Below are 22951 nucleotides of genomic sequence, written 5' to 3' on the forward strand. Positions count from 1 at the left end.
AAGCAGCAGTCTGAATGCAGAGACCTGCTATGCAACAAGTGATGAGCCAGGCAAGAGCTTATGGGTCAGGACCAAAACAAGGGTCAAGAAAAGAGCTATTGCTGTGGGGATCTGACACAGTCTGCTCCATCGAGAGCAAAGGACTTCTTCAGAGAACTGGAAAAAGATTCACCGTTACCAGATCTTGCTTCTCATGCAGGATTTCAAGCATCTCAACATCTCCTGGGAGAGAAACGTGGCCTGACACAACCAGCCCAAGAGACTTCTGGAGTGTGTTGACAACGTTTTGATGTTGTGCTGGATAGACTAGCTGCTGAAGACGGGTGCTCTGCTTGATCTGCTACGCATGCATATGTGAATATGGGTGAAGGTGAAATGCAAAGCCCTGCAATAAGAGGGAATATACCCACTCAAAAACACAGCCTGTGACTTGGTTACGCAAGAAAGCAACTTTGCAGAAAAGGCTCTGGGAGAGCAGGTAAACAAGCTGAAATTTAGTCAGTAGGATACACTTGCAGCAAAGGCACCTAACCACATACTAGAATGCACTAGTAAAAGCACAAATGCCCCTCTGTGAAGCACTCCTGAGGTCACACAGGGAATACTTTGTTTTATTTTCCTTCCTCCACTGTTCAGTTTAAGACAGATGAAGTGGATCACATACAGCAAGGCACCAGTCAGGCAATTAAGGGGCTGAAGCACACAAGAAGCAACTGAGAGGGCAGCATATGCTCAGCCTAAACATAAAAAGAACAGGTAAGGCTCTAGATGTTATATGCAGCTATTGAATGTTGGTTAAAACAAAGATAGAGCCAGACTTGCCTCAGAAGGCACAGTTAAAGGGGGTGAGACAAAACAGTCAGTAACTGTAGCAAGTGAAATTTTAACTAGATAAGAAAAATAGCTTCCCCACCCAAGAGTGGTCAACTATTGGAAAAGGAAGCCCAGGCTGAGCAATCTCTATTCTGGGACAATACCTTTCAGTAGAGTACCCTTCTATATGACCTCTGCAACCTAAATCAGATCCCCAAGCCCAAAGTGTTATCCACCACAATCTCAATTTAGCATATTGTATTACTGGCCAACATAGGTGTAGGCTGAAAGGAAAGACTTAATTGATGAGTGCTCCCACACTAGATGTTGCCAGTATGACAGATTAGGATTAATTTAGCAGCTGGATTGATTGTTTGTTTTACACCTGAGTGTAATTTTCCTAAAGAAACATACATAGTTAAAAGCTGCATTAGCACAGAGGTAATAGGTTGCAAATAACTATGTATGCCTCTTTAAAAAAAACCACATATATATATCAGGAAACTGTCTCCTCTCTCAGATTTGAACATTCCTTTCTCTAATTTTATTTAAAACAATTACTGAGATGCTTGCCGTAGTGTTACACCACGAGCTCTTTCAATTTTAAGTCTATCATCGGCTTCCTTCCCAGGGGGAGGAGTTCTCTCTGCTTCCGATGACATGGTCTCCACAGCAACGTACCTCCAGCAACTGGACTGCACACAGCCCTGCCGCTGCCAGCCAGCCCGCCGCCGCCCCAGGACTGCAGGGGCTGAAAGCCGCGCCGAAGAGCTGCAATGCTGGCAGACTTGCTGCAATGCTGGCAGACTTGAGTGATTTGTTAGACGAAGTAAAGAATACGCCCCCTAAGCACACTTCGGGCTAAACATGGACAACTCCTTTGTGGAAGAAGTGGCTGCATCACTGGTGAGAGAATTTCTCAGTAGAAAGGTAACTTGTCTTGATTTTCTCCAGCTAGTACAAATGAGAATGACACATGAAAAATATTACGTACTAAAAATTGAGGAATGCTGGGAGGGGGGACTTATTCCTGCCTTAAAGCAGCTCGACTTTAACAGTAACAAGCCTGTCGGGTAAGTATCTGCACTACATTTCCCACAATGCCTTTTTATTGCGGAATATGGAAGCCAGCTTCCTCCGTGTTAGAGAAAGCCCGATTCTTACCCACACACGCCTGCAAAACCCAAGATTAAATCAAGTATCAGTTTCAGGGTTTCTTTCTCATCAATTCCCTGTCTTGCTATTGTCCTTGTCTTTACAAGAGGCATACAACACTTCCCAGGACAAATATATGTATAAAGTCAAAAGGTACCGGTTTTAGACAAACTGGTAACAGGTTTTGTTTTTTTTTTTTGTTTTGGTTTGGGTTTTTTGTTGGGTTTTTTTGGGGGGGTGGTGGTGGTGGTTTTTTTTCAGATTTCAGTCACAGTTTGGCAGACAGCAGATTTATCTGGGGGGAAGGGGATGGGCACAAGGGGAGCAAAAAGGCCATTGTACTTTTCACAAACTTAGTGTTATAAAGGAAACTTTGTACTGTACCTAGGTGTGGGGAATGTGTGACTGAGCAGAAGAAAGGGCACCTTCACATTTCCAGGTGAAAGTACCTACCACCTTGTATTACATTTAATCCTAAGGAAATATTGCTGATGTCCAGCCCAGTCAGTGCCCCAGTGTCAGGAACGCATTAGCCTGTATCAGAAATTAAACAGCCACCGTTTTATTAAGTGCTACATAAACCTCCATTTCCTTCATCTGCTTTGCATCCAGTCTCCAAATGCACATTTTCAATGTTTGCAAACAAAGCTGAAACATTTGCCAGCAATTTCAGATGAAGAATTCATTATTTGTCATTTACTACTAGAAGTATGAGGCTCAAGTCTCTCAGTTCAACTGACTGCAAAGATCTTTCAAATTAAAGACATTTACGTTTCTGAGTTAGATACCTTTAAAGGTAAAACTGAGGGGTGGCAGGGAGGGAAGCAAAAAAAGAAAGGGAATGACCTGCTGGTAATGCTGGTAAAAGAGACCATGCAGCTTACAACAGGAATTTATACTTGAATTGCCACATCTGTTTCCTATGATACCCTCTGGAGTCAAAAGAAGGCACCACTAATAATCCTTCAAGCTTCTGGACAAGTGTTCCCCTGCTTCCCCCACATACTTACTACGTATCAGTGCCAACTGTGGTAACAGTCCTTTATTCACCACAACTTGTCCATAGCTCCCTAAATCTGAGCCAGACAACCCATTCACAGAAAAGGAAATCCTTTAACACTAACCCTTTCATGGAAGGAATCAGGACTTTTTTTCTCTCAAAAAGGTGGTCTGGTGTTATACCACTTGAATTAGTTTGGGATCTGTCTCTGCCATTTCACAACGGATCAGTCTCTCCCTCCAGAAAGTGAGATGCCCATACATTTAGTTTCTGAAGTACCGATGTATGCTGACTACAGATTAAAAGTACCTGAGGAAGTTTGAAGACCCCAAATCAGATGATTGCATGGAGATCTGACTGATTTCCAACCAGAGACTGATCAGAATAACTTCAGCTCATGATAAAGGTTCTGAACCCACTGAGAGCTAGATGTTCAGACTTTGTAATTTCCCAAGTCAGAAGCACATTTATGAAAAGCTTTATCACATCTCCATTGAAAAAGCAAACACAGTATTTATGCAACTGTTTGTACCAGAAGACCAGGTATTAGCAGGGGCCTTCCTGCAGACCAGTCACTCTTATGAGGCTATTTAGCAGCTGAAGTCACCTGCATAGAGATTTTTTCTTTTTTTTTTTTATTTTTAATTATGATTTTCTTTTTATTCTTCATTCTTCCATGTTTGGTAATTTCCATCTCACAAACAATATAGCTACCTTAATTATTTTCAGATCTGTGGGTAATAATACAAGATTGTACCATTTAAGTATAGGTTGTAAGGGTTCACTTGTTACTAATTACTGCCATCCAGAAGTTTCACATTACATCCAACAAAGTCAAGAATAAAATACTCTGTAAACTGTACTGTCTCACGTACTCCAAAATCTGACAATTTTCCTTCTCAGGGTTTGAAGAAAACCATCACTACCATGGACCGAGAGCTTCCACGTTCTGCACTTAGCATCAGTAACAGGAATGAACTTCGAAATGTCCTACATCTGCACTCCTTGTACAAACAGAACAAGGTGGGCAAACAGATTATGTTCCCCAAAATGTGGTATCAGATATCATGAAACTAGGCCAACCAGATCAAGATTAGTGTATGTCCAAACTTCAGAGAACTCAAGCTCGTGTCTAGTGCAGCATTGCTGTGGGAACACTGACAGTTCTCTGAGGAATGGAGAGCTTAACATTTAGGTGAGACTGCAGCTTGTGGGATGAAGCTGAGGACTTGGTGGTTCATGAACCCTTGTTACAAGATGCAACCTCCAACAAACCAGGAGCAGTTACTTTAACACCATTATGGCTAGATTATTCAAGTTTGGAAGTACCCTTCAATGCCCATTTCAACTTAGAACATTGTATGTTGTAACATGGCAGGTAAAATTACACTTCTAGCACTTATTATTCTTTGAAATGTAATACAGACAGCAGTATTTGATGACAGGGACATTGATGGACAATTTCCATTTTCAGTTCACTCATGACTTAAGGCACCATGATGCTTTTGGTAAGCATCATGACACTATCCTGTAGTAAGTCAGTTCAAAAAAATCTGCCAGTGTAGTTGCATCACTATAGCAGACATTGTAACATTTTTTACATAAGCCCTAAACTTCTGTCACATTTTTTTGTGTGTGTGTGTGTTTTGTTTGGTTGGTTGGTTGGTTGTGGTTTTTTTTTTAAATGACATTCTCATGTACACAGGACACATTTTCAAGAGCACTGTTGAGAAACAATATAGTAAGTGAGGTGGAGTGTTGTCCTGTATCTCATGCACACGAACAGAGTTCTAGAGTCCATGCTTCACACCGAGTTGTCATAAAATAAACCATGGGTATTAAAAATACTTGCAGTTCATTCTATGTTTTTCTCAGCTTGACCAGGTAACATTAAAAACAGTGTATTCCAGCAGTTACCAAAATGTGCAGTGTTTAGCTGAAATCTCATATATTTTCGAGCCACTATGCAGCTTATCGGCTGTATGGTACCATCATTTTCCCAATCCTGCAGGGAGTACAGCAGAGCCTGGCCGCGGTGTCTCCACTCCGCTCCACCCTCCACTGCTCCTCTAGGACAGCAGGGCGTGTGGTTTAGGGAACTGTGGTGATGTAGATTCTGTGCATGCCAACCGTCCGAAAGCCGATAGCTGTATTTTACTCCCAAAAGCCTTCTATAATACTACACTTCTATTAGGACCCAATTTTTCTCTAATTCCGCCCCTCTCAAAGTGATTTTCTCACAAATGGGGATAAGGAATGATTGTAACAGGTCATTCATGTATCATGCTTACTTCCTCTAATGCAGCAACACCTTTGAGCTCTTGACATTGTCCAACTGACATCTTCCAGTTATCTGGAAGGTTTGTACAGTTACAACTGGGATACACCCAGAGGCAGCTAACTCTGTAACATAGTTAATACGTTCAACTACTGTATGGTGTGAAAACCACCCTATCTTAGGCTGCAGGTAAGACTGACAGAGTTTCAAAGTCATCAAGAACATTCATTTTTCTTTTTGGATAGGCAAAGGAGAACCCACTGAAAACACTTCTTGAAATAATTACTAATTACTTCCTTGAGCACCGTGGGACTTCCAGAAGCATTGGTTCAAGTTCTGCTCTATCAACTCCTCAAAGTAAAAGCTCAACATCTCATCCACCCGACTACTTGGATGAAGATCATGTACGTGGGAGTGCCACTATGCTCGATGAAAGCGGAACTCAAACCTACAGGTACAGTCTTACTTATTTTTGCTTCGTCTAATGACTTTTTTCTTTTAATTAAATAAGGGAAATGGTGTTAAAAGTTTTATCATTTATACCTTCAGCTATACTATCTTTTATTAATTATCCTAGTAACACAAAGCTTAAATTTCCAGATTGAACTCTCCTATGCAAACCACCCCTCGAAAAGGCTTTTATGTTCCCTACCAATTACAAAGCTTGATAATCCAAATGACATTTTTCAGTCACTGAAGCAAACAGAAATCTGAGCTTGTATGCCTTGAAAATTGGAAAGACTCAAATTGAAGCATGTTGTAATGTGACAAACTATAGGCATATTCATGCCTTACATAGTCAAAAGCAAGGCCCATTATCTTAAATTCAGTATTGTTACAGTGTAGGTTCAGTTATTTCCATCTTGCAAAACACCTGAAACCAGCATGTAACTGAATCTTCAATTACATTTATTATTGCCTCAAGGTGGAGGAACAGCCCTAACTGTGCTTCAACAGAGAGCTTTTACAATGGGCACGAAAGAATAATTCACCATCGCAGCCTTGACTCTCGGGGAATAAATCCCAATTTTATTCCTCATCCTACACACAGCATGCTCCAAGTAGCTATATCTGAGTGTCAGTACTTTGAAACCCCCAGAAAGTCCTTTCTTATAGGGTAAGAGAGCCAAGATTTTGGAAGTTGATGCTAGCAGCTGAGAAGGAATGTTTGAAAAGGAGGCAGTGCAAAGACTTAGTTGCTTCTTGTTCAGGTACAGGATCTTTTATCATGTTGTTAGTGATGTTCCCTCTCCCTGTCTGATCCTATTCCTCCTCACGCTGCCTCAGAGCTTATACCTGCCTCACTGCCCTAAACCCTGAAGTTGTCCCATTCCTCCAGCGAACCTCCCCAGCACCTGCTGAGCTTTTTTTTTTTTTCCAACAGCAAAGCTTTCTCCTACAGAGGAATGCACTAACACCCCACTGCGACAGCTATCAGCGGAGCTTCACAGCTACTAATTAAGCCCCGATACCCCCAACAAAATGGCGGCTCTCCCCTCAGCCCGCAGTACTTATAGCCCGCCAGGCGCACGCGCACTGGCAGTCAGCGCGTCCCGCCACGGCCCGCCGAGCTAGGGGGGGCGGGGGGTGACGGCAAAGTGAGTGCTGGGCTGCTGGCCCGGAGCGGCCGTCATCGCGCAGGAAGTGCTGCGTTATGGGGCCGCTCTGCTTTACGCTGGAGGGTACTCTATGGTTTTAATTCGTCACGGGCGGGAAAGACGTGTAGTGCGAATGAGTTGCACAGCCTCCATCACCACAGGTGTACCGCACACACGTACACACTCACTATATACACATCTCTGCACACACACACGCGAGAAGAGTTAAAAGTAAAGCCCCACGTGCAGAAGCAACATGTGTGGGTGGTGGGAGGGAATGGGGATGGCACCAGTGCTATGACGAAGGGCCAGCATGGCACAGGTGTTGGCCCTCAAGGACTGAAGAATTTCTTCACTGAAAGGGTGGTCAAGCATTGGAACAGACTGCCCAGGGAGGTGGTAGGATCACAGTCCCTGGAGGTGTTTTAAAAACTGTAGGTGCAGTGCTTAGGGACACGGTGGCCTTTGCAGTGTGGGTTAACGGTTGGACTTGATGGTCTTAAAAGTCTTTTTCAACCTAAGTGATTCATTGAGTCTAAGTGTTCCCCACCCCTGGCCAACAACAGGGTGGGGGCCAAAAATGTCCAAGTAAAGGAAAAGTGGAAAGCAAAAACTGAAATGCCCAACCCTTCATATGTATGAGCTTGGAAACATTACCCAGCCACACACTGAAAGCTGCCAGCTCTGAAGAGGGCAAAATCCTGTACTGACTTGCAGGCTTCCATCTAAATCCTGTGTGATTTTGTGTGTATTTTCTTCCCTTTGTGAGCACCCACCTCGCCGGCCGTGCCCTCCCGAGGCGGGGGAGGCCGAAGCTGGCTGGTGGCACAAGGGAGGAGAAACGGCCGAGCGGGTGTGCCAGGGGAACATGGCTTTTGGCACCTGTCCTGATGCGCATCAGTATTTGTAACTGATTTTTCTTTCAAAACCAGCCAAGTATCTGGCCCTTGGGCACAGGTAGGCGCTCCTAGGCAGGTAGCTGCATTTTTCCCTTGGATCAGGACCTGTCCCAGCCGTTCCGTGGGGCAGCATTTCTGTGACATGGCAGTGAGAAGAGGCTGCAAAGTTGCCGTAACAAGGATTGTCACGTCGGCAGGTTGATGGGTTGGCTCAACCACATCCTATTTCACCCCACAAAGTGAACCGGTGAGAGAAACACCATGGCAAAGCACAGCTCTGTGATCCTCCCAGCCATTTCCATCCCCTCCAGCAAGGAAAAGTCAGGCATTACCAGGTCAACCAGCCAGTGCCTGAAATTAGTTTTAATTTAAACTACCTGGATAATTTTTAACAATGCTTTCAGGAGTGGAGAGTTTAATTAGACAGGCACTTTGCACTGGTTCCTTGTTAAAGAGTCTTCAGCTTACCTTTTGAAGTGTTTTTGAATGTCTGTAACAGTTAAAACAGCGTGTAAGCTGTCATGCTGTGCTCTTTGGCACTGAGGGGTTACATGGTCCTAGGTCAGGAGTAACAGTCCTCAGAGTTCCTAATGTTCCCAGAGACTGATCATGCTCCCTTCAGTTTACATCTGCAGCGTGCCTTCACAACATGAGACATAACAGTTCAAAAAACAGTTTTTAACGGAACATTTTTGTGGTACAACTCATGGAATTGCTTTACTATGAAAAAGGTTGAAGGAAAACATCCTAGAGTGAAAAACAAGTTAAAAGACAGTTATTGTAAAGAAAGCTAGCATTTTCACATTACACTAAATATAAATTCACATTACACTAAAATAAATATAAATTTATCAGCTCACACAAAAGAGGTCTCAGTGAAGTGGGAACTACTCAATAAAAGAAATTTCATTTAACAGTGATCTAGTATTATGCAGAGAGTGAAACAGATCCTGATGAAGAAAATCAGACTCATCATGGTTTCTTACAGGCTCAAATGATAACTCTTTTTTTTAGTAAGAAAATGATTTGTTAAAAGATATTCTAAAGAAAGAAATGCATATAGTGTTGTACAAATGGTGTCACAGACCCAGGTGAATCTCACTTGCTTTTCAGAAAAGTTTGTTTATAGTATCAAATATGTGTAGGAAAAGAGATGCAAATGGTGAACCGCACCTTGTGTTGCTACATGGAGGACGAGGCTGCAGAAATCGGAAAAGGTCAAATGAGAGCACTGTAGCAACCTATTATCAATGAAAAGCCCAAATATAAGAACAGCTTTCTTTTTGAACTAAAATAAGTGTTCTACATTTGAACAGTGAAAGGGATCGGTAGAGTCAGTCTAAATTATAACAGAGGATGTTAGCAAAAGTGTTAACAAATTTTCAAACTACCAACCAAGCAGATGGAGAAGGAGCAGGAGCTGCTGGTGGTAGCTAAGGACCTGTCTGGGATGATATATATAGTTTGCTTTCTGTTATGATACGGTACCTGTCAAAATACGTAAGCATAACATTAAAGTGTTACACATATTATAACCAATAGTGATGCATAATAATGATACTGAAATAATGTCCTGAAGACATAGATATAGATGTTTAAGTGAAAAGTGATCGTATTTAAGTACCATTGCTAGATAATAACTTGACAGCAGTGCTTTAATTGGCCAGACAGATATTTTCCCTGATTTCTTTGTGCATTATTTTGCTATTTGAAGTTTTGCCTTTTTCTTCCTTGTAGATACGATGTTGAGAATCCACTTGATAAAATCCTTCCATCCAGAAAACATCAGCACAAAAGTGAAAAATGCCACACAGGGACAATACACAACATCCACTTACCCTCTGATGGGGATAAAAAGTTAAAAGATAGTCGAGAAGATTTAAAAGCAGCAACGATTTCTGAGGAGCTGAAATCCACAGTGAAGGAGAAGCCAAGGCCCAGATCTGGTCTCTTTGTCAAAGGAATGATGGCTGGACCAGTAGCAAGTTCACCAGAGGTGATTTCCAACACTTACAAAGTATTTGGCTTGGCCATGGATTTTATATCTAACCTTCTGTGATAAAATTGTTTACAAGTAATATTAAACTGACTTCTGCATGCTAATCCATTAATTCTGCAATCTGAAAATATGTGGTAAGTTAGGGAAGAGGTTCTGCTTAACAAACTGTTTCAGATATAATCACTACATGCAACTACCCCCTGCATGTTTCTGATCTTAGGTTACAGAATTTCTTTATAAATCATTTCTATTCTTGATGTCTCTTGAGAGATGGGATTTTCCATTTTCCTAGGAAAATTGTTTTTTTACTTTAGCAGTATCTATAGCTTTCAAAGTTTTCTTAGCTATGGGTATCTGTTTTACTGTTTTTTTTTTTCCCAAAGCCCCACATTTAATCAGTAGCAGTTTGGAGTTGAAAATTACTTTCAGTTAGAAATATGTTTTTTAATTGGTCCAATCAGACCATATTCCATCCATAAGTTTTCAAACACAGTTCTGCAATCATTGCCTCTTTTTTTTTTTCCCCCCTTCATGCTGCTTTTATATAGCCAGGAATGTTCCCTGTGTAAAATAAGGCTTGTAATAATGAGAAAATGAAATATTTTAAACATATCATTTAGATAATACTGAAGAGAATATGGAAGTTAAATGAATTACTTGAATTTTTCTAAATATCTCTGATTTGAAAATATAGACTAGGTACCTGTGGTGGGTGTTTCTTGTACAGTCTTTCCTGTAAAATGTCTTATATGATTTTGTTTCCTGACTTGGGTACAACCCCAAAATTAAGCTTTTAGGAGGTATTTCTTTGATGTTCTTGGGTAGAAGAAAGCAATTTTTAGCAGTATACAGCATCTTCAGTACTTTTCAAATTTTAAGTAAAAGTGTGTGTCTGTCTTATTACTGATTTTTAAAAAAACTGATTTACTATATAACCAATCACTAATAATAAATTGCCTAACTTTGCTTTTCATGTTTATTTAAAGATGCTCAAAGTTTAATCTAGGGTTTTAATGGCACTTATTTCTAGGATCTGCAAAAAAGGAGGCTTTCAAAACGATCCACTAGCATAAGCAGCACAGCACGGTTCAAGGGTGAAGAACATGTAGAAGATGACCCAAGTGTCCCAAGTACTGATTTTCAAGAAACCAAAGGATCTTCAACACAAGTAAATATGGAGTTTGCATCAAAGACTATATCAAGCTCATACACAAGTTCAGCCTCAGAAAAACTAAGACATATCCCCAAAGATACAGATGACTCTTTTGCCAGACTGCTGTCTGAAAGAGAGAGGACCAAGACAGAAGAAAGAAAACCGGTTCCAAGCTTTGGTACAGACAGCAGTGAAAAAAGCCTTAAAGTGAGTGCAGCTCACAGACATTCAGGGACTGGAAAGGAGAAAAGAGACAGATCCCTCAAGAAAAGTGAGAGTCGATTGTCAGGCCATAGGTAAGAATATTTATAAGAATATTATACTAAAATATTGAGGATATCTTATGGAGGACTAGGAGCGACTGAGATACACCTCCTGATTTCATTGAGAGGAAGCAGCTGGAAGAGGTGAAGATACTGAAAGGCAGACAAGTTGATTTAACTTACTATCTTTTGACATCCCAAACCACTCAAGACTCCTATCTTGGTCAGTGGAGAGACCCTAGAGGTGCTGGTTTCTCTTTTACTGCAAAAGGGAGCTAGTTAGTATTTCAGACTTAGACTGCTTGGACATCTAAGCAGTACAGGTGACACCCACCTGTGGAGGTTATCTGCAGTTTTCCATGGAGACATTGCTTGCTCCTTAGGAAACAGTGTTGATTATATTTAAATATTGCAGTAGTACATCCAGAAAACCTCAGAGGATAATATTAAGGAGTACCAACCAAGTGCATACATATGTCCACATGGTTCAGTGCAGTGCTGTGTTGAGATATCCAAGCCAAGTGCATACATATGTCCACATGGTTCAGTGCAGTGCTGTGTTGAGATATCCAAGCCATGCCCAAACAGGCTGGTTTAGCTACCAGCACAGTGCTGTACCACGTGGAGACACTGCGGGGTGTCTTTAAAGCAGAAGAGCCTGTGTCATTGCAGTATTTAGCCAAATTAATGTCCTCATGTACCATAATGCTACAGCCACACAGTCTCAAAGTATTTTACTCAAAAGTTAGCTTAGGTTTTTTTTTTTACTGTGCTGCATTGCTTCACATTGATATAAAAGGTTTAGAAAAGCCTGCTTCTGTTAGCTCCAAATATGTATTTTTGGCTTTTCTCTGTCTTACACTCTTAATTTTTTTTCCTGTGCAAAATTTGAGTGGGAGGCATGGGGTTTTGTTTATTTGGGAGTTGTCAAAGCATTAGGACCCAGACTGCCACATGTGAAAGCTAGCTTTGTAGTGGGGCTGTGACTTGATTTGGATTTTCAAATGCTTCAGGTTCAGTTATCCATCAGTTTAACCAGTATGGAATTCTGAACCACTGAGGGTGCTCTAGGTCTGAGGAGTGCAGAGCATCTCGTCCCTGTCTGTGCACATATAAAGTCTGCATAATAAAACCTGCTGTCTCATTATCTAGCCCCTCTCCTCAGCAGCTCTCAAACAACTTCAAGCAGGAGGTATCACTCTGCCCATACTATGGATGGGAAAACTGAAGCAAGCAGAGAGCAACCTGCATGCAACAGGCCACCGAGCATGTCAGCAGTAAAATAATGTATAGGGCTCAGGCACCCTGAGAGTTGGTCTTGTGCAATCTCCAGTGCTAGAGGTGAGCATGTGTTATAATGGGTAGAAATGTTTTCAAGTTTATATCACCTGCTGCTCCATAAACTAAGGCACATGCCACTTCTTTGATCACTACTCCTTTGAGGAGAACCTGAAGCAGGTAAAAGGAGTGGTTATGTGCCTTAGTTTATGGAGCAGCATTCCCTTCTGTGGGCTGTAAAGTAGTATTTCTGTTTTACTAAATATAACAGCAGCCAGGTTTGCTGCTATTTTTTAAGTGCTGAAAAGGCTCATTAATATGCTAAAAATACAACCTCAGATTTTTAAAAATTATTATTACTATTTTGTTTCCCTGTTTAATTACCTATAAACCTTGAGACACAGTATGTGGAGGGCCTGTTGAGATCATGAGGAAGCAGTGATGTATTAGGTCTTTCCACACTTATGTTAGGGGTACTGGGAGCTAACAAACTGAGGATCTAATGGGGTTGCAGATGGGCCAGGAGTGGCACTCACTTCCTATCTGGAACCAAAAAGCAACTGAAAATAGCCACCAGCATTTAGTTAGCTAACTTCATTTATAAAACATTATTGAGTAACAGACCAAAGTACTACAGTCTTATGTTTTAAAATCCGAAAGAGGTCAGTTCTCCATTATGTACTGTACTGGAAAGCTGAGCTATGTCAGGTAATGGCTGAACTCAGGCATTACATGTCCAGATGTTGCTGGACTGGAAGTGGTGCCTGCAGATCCACCTTTGATGTTCTGCTTCCAGAAGGATTTATTAAGTCTTGCATGTCTCTGTGTGAATGCAGAAAGCCAGATCCTAAGTCGCTGGGGAAGCAGAAGCAATGGAATCTGACTCCATTAAACTCTTGTTTCATATGACTTGTCAAGAATGTATAAGGCAGTGCTGACCCATCACTTCACCCTTTCCAGTTTCAGTATGGTTTCTTACCTCATTTTCAGAATGCATTGAGGTACAGAACACAGCTTCAGTGGGCTTTTGACAGCTCTCCAACAAAGCTGAGAGGAGCAAGTGTATTCCTGGTATTTGATAATCCATGAATATATAGTACCTTATTTATGAGTGTCAGAGGCATATTGGACTGGATAAAATTCTTTGGGAAGGCACTGTCTGATCAGGAAATCTCTTGTACTAACTTCACTCAGCTGTAGTTGGACGTGCTGACACTTCCTAACCTTATGCAGTAATTGTGGAGTGGGCAGAAAAGGAGAAGCTGCTGAAAGGGAACTAGCCCCTGTGTACCATTTTCTGCAATGTGCTGCAGTACTGTGCTCCTTTGCTGTAGTAAGTGGTTTGAAATAGTTTGGTGGGTTTTTTTTTTTTTTCCTTCAGAGGGCTGGTTTGGTTTCAGCAATAACTGAAGAGGGAGCTATTTCCTAAGCAAAGTACATGTAATCTGTTTCCAAAGCAGAACGGGGACATTCCTGCCAGACAGTTTGACTTAAGGCCAGTAGCAGAGCATTTGAATTCATGCTGAGCTCTGAGCTCCTGAAAACTCTCACTAAAATCAGCAGGACTGCTGATACTCCTGAAGTTAAGTGGAAGTAACAGAGAGTTGAAGTGAGACTCCAAATAAACATCAACCATTGCAATATTAGGCCTGGCTCTTGCAAGACTTCTGTATCCGTTTGGCCAAATCCTGCAGTGTTTGAAAGCCTTTCAGGATTTGGCCAGAGTGCTTGAGCATTTTGATGCATGAAAAATTACAATGTAGGAGTGGATATTTGTCCAGACCCTCCATTCTCTGTTACTGCTACCTAATGCCTCTGATATAAATGCTAAACTAAGTATTTAGATGAGTAGCTAAAAAATCTATATAGGATTAACCACAGCTGGCTCATCCACAGACACTGCAATTCAGGTTTTTGTTCCCATACAAAACTAAAGATATAAAAATCTTATTTTTCCTTCCATTTGCTGTAGTTTTTCATTCTGTTTTCTCATATGCAAAAAATGCTATTGTTGCATATAGGCTGCAGGCATCCATTGCTACATATGAGAAAAGCAAAACGATTGCCATGCTTCAAAAGACAAGCTGAATGTTATCGAATACATGCTTGCAAACTGAGTGGACAGAAATACCTAGCTATAAAAATATCCTGTGGAAATACAGATCCACAGTATTTTGACTCACATGTTTTAATGAAAGAAATGATCATGCTTTTTTTCCAACTGCACTTGGACTTGCTGAACTTCATGAGGTTGGCAGGGGCCACCTCTGAAGCCTGTCAGGGTCCCTCTGGATGGCATCCCTTCCCTCCAGCATGTTGACTGCACCACACAATTTGGTGTCATTGGCAAATTTGCTAAGGGTCCACTCAATCCCACTGTCCATGTCACCAATAAAGATGTTGAACACCACTGGTTCCATTACGGACCCCTGAGGAACACCACTCATCACTGGTCTCCACTTGGACATCAAGCCATTGACCACGACTCTTTGAGTGTGACCATCAGCCAATTCCTTATCCACTGAGTGGTCCATCCATTGAATGTATGTCTCTCCAGTTTAGAGACTTAATGTTGATCCCCTTGCAGACATACTGTCATTACATAATGAGTGCACTATATTCCTTTAATCACAGAAAGATAGAGGTGAAAAGCGATTTGTTCACCTGCATCTTCATTTACCAACATAGTACCTAGCATATGATGCCTGAATTCTTCCCCAGAAAAGGAAGAATAGTGGTTGCAAATAAGTAGAAAAAAGGGATTATTTTCTTCCTTGTATTACAAGGGGAACAGAAATTTTTCTGTTGGGTCAGTGATAGCTCTCTATGTCCTGATTGTGTTGTTTTCCCTGTTACTAGGAGTTATTCCATAAAGAAAGTATAATATGCTCTAGAGTTTGCCTACCTACTCAGATGTCATTGTGAATGCAATCTATATTACTTTTTTGTTAAGAATTCCTTTATTGTTAATTAAACCAGAAAAAAGCAATATATAGGTGACAGCAAATCGTCATGTATCCTTAGCTATAAACAAACAGCAGCTAATTTCTTGATTCATAGAATCATAGAACACCAGGTTGGAAGGGACCACAAGGATCATCTGGTCCAATCTTTCTTGGTGAAAGTATGGTCTAGACAAGATGGCCCAGCACCCTGTCCAGCCAGATCTTGAAAGTGTCCAGTGCTGGGGAATCTGCAACTTCCCTGGGAAGATTATTGCAATGGCTGATTGTTCTCATCGTGAAAAAGTTTTCCTCTTGTGCCCAATCAGAATCTCCCCAGGCGTAACTTGTACCCACTACCCCTCATCTTTTCAATGTGACTCCTTGTAAAAAGGGAGTCTCCATCTTATTTGTAGCCAAATACTGGAACACAGTGATAAGCTCTCCCCTAAGCCTTTTCTCAAGGCTGAACAAACCCTGTTGTCTCAGCCTTTCCTCACCTGGCAGGCTTCCCAGCCCTTTGATCATCTTTGTGGCCCTTCTCTGGAAATTTCCAGCCTGTCCACATCCTTTTTCTATAGCAGGAACCAAAACTGAACACAGTATTCCAAGTGTGGCCTGACAAGTGCTGAGTAGAGTGGGATGATGACTTCTTTATCTCTGCTGGTGATGCCTTTGGTGATGCAGCCCAGCATCCCGTTGGCTTTCTTTGCCACAGCAGCACACTGTTCATTCATATTGAGCTTGTCCACCAGGACCCCCAGGTCCCTTTCCACAGAGCTGCTCCCCAGCCAGGTAGGTCCCAGTCTGTGCTGCACTGCTGGATTATGTTTTGCCAGACACAAGACCTTACATTTGTCTTTGCTGAACTTCTTCAGGTCTTTGTTAGCCCACTCTTCCAGCCTATCCAGGTCTTCCTGCAGAGTGGGCCTCACTTCTGAAGTGTCCACTTCCCCACTCATTTTAGTATCATCAGCAAACTTCATTAGGGTACACTTGATCCCATCATCCAGATCACTTACGAAAATATTAAACAATGTTGGGCCCAATATCGATCCCTGGGGGACCCTGCTTTTGACAGATTGTCTGTTTAAAAAGGAGCAGTTTCCACCATGGTGGAAATGCCATGGGTGCGGCATTGTGTTGTGGTTATTGTACTGTGTATATTGTGGTGTTGGTAATGGTAACTGGTCCTTGGAAGCTGTAGGTCCAGGAGGTTATTACAAGGACAGTGTTTCAGTCTGAGTTTTAAACTTTTCTCGGGAGTTGGTTTTCTGAGTTTTCCTATTCCATGACTTTAGATATAATGCTTCAGTGGCTGCAGTATATTTCTTCCTTTTTGCCTATATTATGTAATAGTAGTACAGTCATGAATATATGAAGTAAATAAGGAAAAGTAAAAGTTTGCTTTGACAGAGAAATCATGCAGCAGAAGTAATTAACAGTGAATCAGTTTGTAATACTTCCCTATGTGACTTTATCATGCGAAGGTAGATTGTTGATGAGTTTTCTTGTTGTATAAGCTAATACAATGTATACAGCACTCCTATTATTTTACTGTAGAACTGTCCATTTTAAGGAAAAGAATGATGTTTCTCCAAGACCATAGGGAGACAAACACAAAACCAAGAATTTGTATGTTGATACCAAATTGCACACACACACACACATCTATACAGAATTATATCAGTAATTCCTTCATGCTCTTTCATAGCAATTTTATTTAACTTAAATTAAAAATCACATTTTTGTCTCAGTGCCACTTCAGTGGAGAATTTGAAACCCCATCCATCCTTCCATGTTATTTTGATGCTGGTGTTTATAGTTAATTCTCAAAGGAGTACTTCTTACTGTTCTTTTTGTTGAGTCCATGTTCCTCCCAGTAGCGTTAGTTGTGTGAGAGGCACAATCAAAATGTGGATGACTCACTACTTTCTGTTGTTTTTTTATTTTATTTTGAGATTTTCAAGGGAATAAAACATTATGTTTAAAAATACACAGTCAATATGAATGATCCAAGATTCCAACTAGAAAGTTGCTGTATCTATACTTACGATTATGTTAAAATGCTTCAAGTTCCGCAGGAATTTGGGAGACATGATGTTGAAGGAACATATTCAGGTCAAAGGTGCCAAACTATGAAAGACTTTCCTGAGTCTTTGTACCTGTGCAAAGCCTTGATGGACAGTGAGGAAAGGTTCTTTGCCACCTTTAATACCTTGAGGTGGGGTCAGCTCTCCTTTGAGCAGGGGGGTTGCACCAGATGACCTTGAGAGGTCCCTTCCAACCTCAGCCATTCTGTGATTCTGCTTAATGCTGAATTCCCTACAAGAAGGAAGTATTCATCACTAAACTGAACACACAGAATGAAGAATGAGGGTCTGTAGTGGAATGGAATTAATGATCTTTAGGAAGTATAAAAAAATAAATAACTGTTAAAGTTGATGCCTGACCTTGGATTAAAAGTTTTCTGGAAAAAACATGGTGAATATGAATAATGAGTTATTTGGGAAGGCTAAATGGTGTTAGAAGGTCAAGATTTCCCCATGTTTCGTGGCTTTAGCAAACAAAATGGAGAAAGGCAAGCAAACCCACTTCACAGCAGTTGAGAAACTGTTCTTTTGTCTCAGCTACAGAGAAATACTACAGCTGTTGATACAGCCTCTGAAGTTGAAGTGCTCTCCTGATTTTCCATGCCCCTTAATTCTATCAATGCAAGGTGTGTTACTGATGTGGAAACCCTCCAGTTCTCAGCCAAATGGTTTCTAAATGAGTAAATGTGAGCTGCCCAGCTGTGTTCTGACTGGGCAGTTCTGCAGTGTAGTGGAACCACATTATGCTGAGTTAGATGGGCAGATATTATCTGTAGACCTCAGTTTCACTTCTGGTAGTTAAGAAGAAGAACATATTGGAATGTCTGAACTGCTAATTTTCATGCATAATGTCAACCACCCTCCCTTCCCCAATTTTAAGAAAAATAGCATAGAAACTAGAATCAGAGCAATGAAGGAAGAAAAAAGTGTAAAACTGGAATCAGAGACTAAAGGGAATAAAACAATTTAGCAATTGACTCGAAGTTAAGGATATCTTGCCAATTTCATAGAAACTGAAAGGGAATGGCTATCAGAAGGGCAAAAAGAAATCTGAGTATCTTTACATCAGAACAAAAATTTCCTTCTGCCATTAGCAAAAGGATACAGCAATAGATCCCATTGTCCAAAGGCAGAGATCTATAATACAGTTTCAGGAGCAAGGAAGATAATTGATTCTCCACTCATCCTTTGATTGTGAACAAGCAGCCTACTTATCCGGTTCTTCTAATTGCTTCTGCCATACCCTCCTTTGCCTTGCCATTAGTCTTGGCTGCAAACTGAATGTGAGCTAGTGGTTTCCTTTCAGAATTCTGCCAGTACAGATGACTATTTCAGACAGTAGGGACAGTTTTATGACTGTGTAGTTTGGCTTCAGATGCCTTTTCCAACCAAAACCTAAGTATCTTTGATGCACTTCATCTCCACCACCAGGAAAGCAAGTGCCAGTGAGTTCAGAGCCAGGGTTTCTCTTACTGCAATTGCCTCTCAACTGAGTTCACCTTACATGAGGACTCTTCAGTGGTTCCCAAAATATCACTCGTTATTTGGTAATAAGCGTTTTTCTACCAGTGCTCTGCATTCAAACACAAATAGGGTAGGGTTAGTGAATTGTCATAGATACCAAGTTCCTTAGTGGAATATTACTCATATTTCATAGAAACTTAGAAATTACAGATGGAGAAGACCTTTTAAGGTCATTTGTTTCTATGACAGATTATTCATTACTATATATATCTATTTGCTGTAATACTTTTTCCAGAGTTTTGTCTAGTCCAGTCTTAAATGACTCAAGTGACACCTCTCCCCTAAGAATATGTTCCAGTGTCTAGCCTTTTGTTTTAGGCTGATTTCCCTTATATTCACCTTACATCAGCTTTCTTTCTGGCGTGTTATACATAGCTGAAGTTGATTTTTGACTGATCTTTGTGTTCCTTGCTACATGTTCGCCTCTTTTGAAATACTTACAAATATTTTTCATGTTCCTTTAGGCATTTTTTGTTTTGTTCAAAGCTTGTACTGTCTGCTTGTATTTTTATCTTTCCTGCTCTGAAATTTTGCTGTTGTTTTTCTGTTAGGTTTTGTTGATTTGTTTATATTACTTCCATGTATTTAAGGACTGCTCTAACTTTGTCACTCTGTGACTCTCACTGATAAAGGGTAAGAACAGTCACCTTCTGCTCATAGCATGATTCTCAGCATTAGAAAATTACATTAGCACATTTGTCACTGCAGTTTATCACAGGCATATGCCTTCTTACTTCCAGTTTCAAGCACACTGAATGCACAATTTCTTCTCAATGTTTTAGTGTGTTTTCCTCCAAAATGGCCTTTATAGTATAATTATGAACTCAGTCTAATCTTCTGTGGTAAGGCAATATGTGTTCATAGAGCAAAGGTACCTGCCTTCAACTCCCTGCATTTCTGTGTAAGACTGACAAGGAGGGAATGGCTTGGCTTTGCTTTGCTTTCTGAACTACCTATGGCTTTCTTCATCCTGAATGGAGACCAGTACAGGTGAACCCATGGTGGTACTGAAAATTCCTGCCAGTTCCCTTTCATATGTTCCAACAAAAATTCCCTGAAAATTCACTTTTATGGAGCTGGGAGATCCTTAAAGGAAAACAAAATACTAATCTTCTCAAAAAAATCCTTTACAAATATATGCAGGTTTTTTGTATTCTTTCAGATATCTGAGAATTTCACAATAGTATTTTGAAAGTGTTATGGTCCTTAAAGGGTAAATATTCACACTTTCTGTTATTAACAAGAATAAATGAGCTTATTTTCTATGTGAGGACCAAGCCTATATACCTGTCAGTTATACATGACTGAATGCCAAAAACTGCCAAGATCCTCTCACACATTTTTATCCTGGACACAAGCTGTGCTGATTTACGTTGGAACATTGGCAGAGAATGTTGACTGTGAATTTCTCAGCAAGTCCAGTGCAGGATTTGACTTCATCAGCATAAGCAGAACACAAGCAATCCAGGAGATCTCTGGACTGCACTGATGATAGCTTCATGATACAGGTGATTGGGAAATATTTTCCTGTGGGAGTGGAAACAATGGAACAGGTTGCTTAGGGAAGCTTTGGTGACTCCATCCTTGGAGATACTCAAAACATGACTGGACATGGCCTTGAGCAACTTGCTCTACTTGAAGCTTCTCTGAGCAGAAGGTTGGACTAGGTGAGCTCCAGAGGTCCCTTCCGACCTCAGCTATTCTGTGATTCTGAACTCATGACAGAAATAAGAGAGCTGAAGGAGCTGACCTTTTAAATATGGGCTTTCACTGAAACAGGAAAATACAGTGCCTAATTATAGTTAATATATGAATGTCAGATTTCATAAAGAATACTAATCAACATTTTGGTTTTAATTGTATTTTTTAAATAAAATTGATTTCCAACTCAAAGGAAAAATAGTTCCAGCAAAGTTATGTAATGTATATTATTTACCCAACAGATATGATCAGCTCCAGTCTTTTCTACTATGCATTTTGTTGTAAAAATAGGTTTTCTAGGAGTCATGAATTCTGTACTGTTTGCCCAGTGGGCTGTAATATTTCACTATTATATACAAAATCAATCTGTCACATGAGATTGCTTTGTCTAAAATGATATCTGGCATTTTAGTAAGTAATAAAGTTTTGATCCTGTGAGATGATGAACAGTTCCTAAAAGTACTCATCACCTTGATAGCGTGTTCTGCAAAATGTGGTCTGAGCTCAGATGGCCATATTGTTATAAACTGTTATAAACAGTCAGAAAACCCCAACTGATTCAGTATATGCCAGCATACTCATTCACATGCAGTATGCATGAGCAATGTCTGAGGAATTCATTAATTTTTTCCCACTGTGAGAGGAAGAGGATGTATGGGGCAATAGTGGCATTTCTAGGAAATAGTTTAGTCAGAGTGCAACATTTCAGATAAAACCAGAAAAGAATGCAGAGTTGGAGCAGCCTAATAGTAAATTACCTTTGCATGTTTCCTTCCATCTTTCTTTGTGATCTGTGTGTAGCATCAGGCGTTGTCCACAAGCCACATGAAGAAGCACATGGCGTCATCTCAAGTGTTCGTCAATGCTTCGGTGTGGCTTTGTTGGCAGGAAGCACAGTAAGAATAGTGCAGTTGGCACCTTCCCTGAGAGACTTAACCAAACCCTCCCGGAGTGTGCTTAGCGCCAGCCGGGGAATAAGTCTTTATTTGGCTCTTGCAATTGGCAATCAGAATGGCTGTCAAACAAAATGGGGTCACTGTTGGGCAACATGGATTTAACTAGCCCATATATAGAAAAAGAGAGAGAGAGAGATACTGAGTGCCAAATCACTCAGTAGTGAAAACCTTCAAGTTACATAACACCTTTTATAACATAATGCTTGGGCTGGAAAAAAGAACCTAAAATAAAAGTAATAAACTATTGTGACTTTTTGTTTTGTGCCAATGGATTTATGGCATCAGAGCCTTCGACATAACATCTGTGTGTGCTGCCATTTGCCCTTTTAGTATTTTTCCAGCACTCCATAGGAAGAAGCACTTTGCAATTACTGGAAATGACAAATGGCTTCTGTATAATTTCTTTATTTTTGGAAAGGATGTAAAGTGGGAAGGGTCCAGCCCATTGCCTAAAATGCGTTCAGTCAGTTGAGAACTTGCCTTGTTCATGCAGACATAGAGGGAATCTAGATCTTCTCAAATGGAAAGCAAGAACAGACAATATACATCGTATATCACTGATAAAGCTTCACACCATTTCCTTTCACTGTGTCTACATATGAGCATCAAGGAAAGCATGGTAGGAAGCAGCATAAGAAATCACCTGCTCCTTAAAAACAATTAGTTGTTTGCAGGTAGTACAGGGAATTTTTGTTTCCTTATCTGTTACTCTCCCTAAGATTAGATTACTTTACCAGGCATTAAAATCTTCTCTGCAATATGGGTGCTCATCACTAGGCGGTTGTATGTATTTACCTTTTTTAATAATAAAATAAGAGAACTACACTACTCCTCAGTGTAAGCTTTTGTCTTCTTCCAATTTAACACTTGATATTAGCTTTCAGGAAGAGAATTTATTTTGCTAAAGTCTGTCAAGTTACAGGGGGTTGGATTGTTAAAAATCTGAGGTTTCTGACAAGAAGTGTAAGGCCCTGAAAATTCCACATCCTTAAAAATAAATGGTCTAAAACCTGATGGCCAAAACCAGGCAGAGTGGGTGCATATGCCTGAAAAACAGAATGGAGGGTTGTATTCACCTCCACTGATGTGAATTGATTGAGCGTTGAAGTCTGGGAACTCTTCTTAATGTTTTATACAGTGTCTCTTAACTGGTATCTTGTAAGCATCTATCTTTAGTGGAATTTTAGCCCTTAGTTTTAATTTACTGATACTTGTTTATTTTGCTGGCAACTGTTTTGAGTTGCTAAATGTAATGGTCAGTTCACACAAGTGGTTGGTACTGTGCTCCTTGAAAATTCC

The 22951-nt window shown here is 40.6% G+C and overlaps 1 protein-coding gene across 1 annotated transcript in view; it reads left to right on the forward strand.

Annotated features, from left to right (window-relative positions):
- Nucleotides 1–1468: 1468 nt before the first annotated feature.
- The window catches only part of MINDY4 (MINDY lysine 48 deubiquitinase 4), an 82423-nt gene continuing 60940 nt past the window's right edge, over nucleotides 1469–22951 (forward strand). Inside the window, exons 1-5 of the mRNA XM_005240965.3 lie at nucleotides 1469–1743; nucleotides 3872–3991; nucleotides 5492–5700; nucleotides 9481–9739; nucleotides 10773–11191. Of these exons, the coding sequence (XP_005241022.1) occupies nucleotides 1681–1743; nucleotides 3872–3991; nucleotides 5492–5700; nucleotides 9481–9739; nucleotides 10773–11191 (1070 nt within the window). The 5' untranslated portion in view covers nucleotides 1469–1680. The remainder of the gene's footprint in view (nucleotides 1744–3871; nucleotides 3992–5491; nucleotides 5701–9480; nucleotides 9740–10772; nucleotides 11192–22951) is intronic.

Source organism: Falco peregrinus, chromosome 5 (assembly GCF_023634155.1).
Source record: "Falco peregrinus isolate bFalPer1 chromosome 5, bFalPer1.pri, whole genome shotgun sequence".
NCBI classification, from domain to species: Eukaryota; Metazoa; Chordata; class Aves; order Falconiformes; family Falconidae; genus Falco; species Falco peregrinus.